This window comes from Austrofundulus limnaeus, unplaced genomic scaffold (genome assembly GCF_001266775.1).
Source record: "Austrofundulus limnaeus strain Quisiro unplaced genomic scaffold, Austrofundulus_limnaeus-1.0 Scaffold629, whole genome shotgun sequence".
In the NCBI taxonomy this organism is placed as follows: Eukaryota; Metazoa; Chordata; class Actinopteri; order Cyprinodontiformes; family Rivulidae; genus Austrofundulus; species Austrofundulus limnaeus.
The window spans coordinates 82,783-83,298 of NW_013953031.1; the positions used below are offsets into that span (position 1 = coordinate 82,783).

General features: G+C 45.3%; 1 protein-coding gene across 1 annotated transcript in view; it reads left to right on the forward strand.

Moving 5' to 3' along the window:
- Nucleotides 1-272: 272 nt before the first annotated feature.
- Nucleotides 273-516, forward strand: part of LOC106531411 (uncharacterized) — a gene marked incomplete at its 5' end in the record, with an annotated part of 83,511 nt that continues 83,267 nt past the window's right edge. The window contains 1 exon segment of the mRNA XM_014027278.1: nucleotides 273-395. Coding sequence (XP_013882732.1) covers nucleotides 299-395 — 97 coding nt within the window.

Below are 516 nucleotides of genomic sequence, written 5' to 3' on the forward strand. Positions count from 1 at the left end.
CTTTAGTCCAGCAGTTTCTGCTTTAGTTGTTTCCCCTGTGCTGCTCAGGCTGAGAGGTTTAAAGGCCTCTGGCATCAACCTGCCTGCTTCATACTCAACCTGGACTCTTAGCTGCAGCTTCCACCTGATGTACCTACAGAGTCCAAAACTCTGATTTTACAGGTTCTGGGTCATGAAGCAAAAACGTGTGGTACCATCTTTGTGGTTCTGCTTAGCAGTCTGTTGCTGTGGAACATCAAATATAAAAAGATGATCTTGTTTTATTTTTCCAGATCAGTACCATGCTGCGAGGTGTCGGATGAAGAAAAACATGTCAGAACTCTGCTCCACTGATGGTTTAGGGGGAAGAGCGTCCATCCCTTTGGACATAGACAACGTTCACCTGCTGCTACAAGGTTAGCCTCATTCTAACAAACTACTGACCTGCTGCTACAAGGTTAGCCTCATTCTAACAAACTACTGACCTGCTGCTACAAGGTTAGCCTCATTCTAACAAACTACTGACCTGCTGCTACA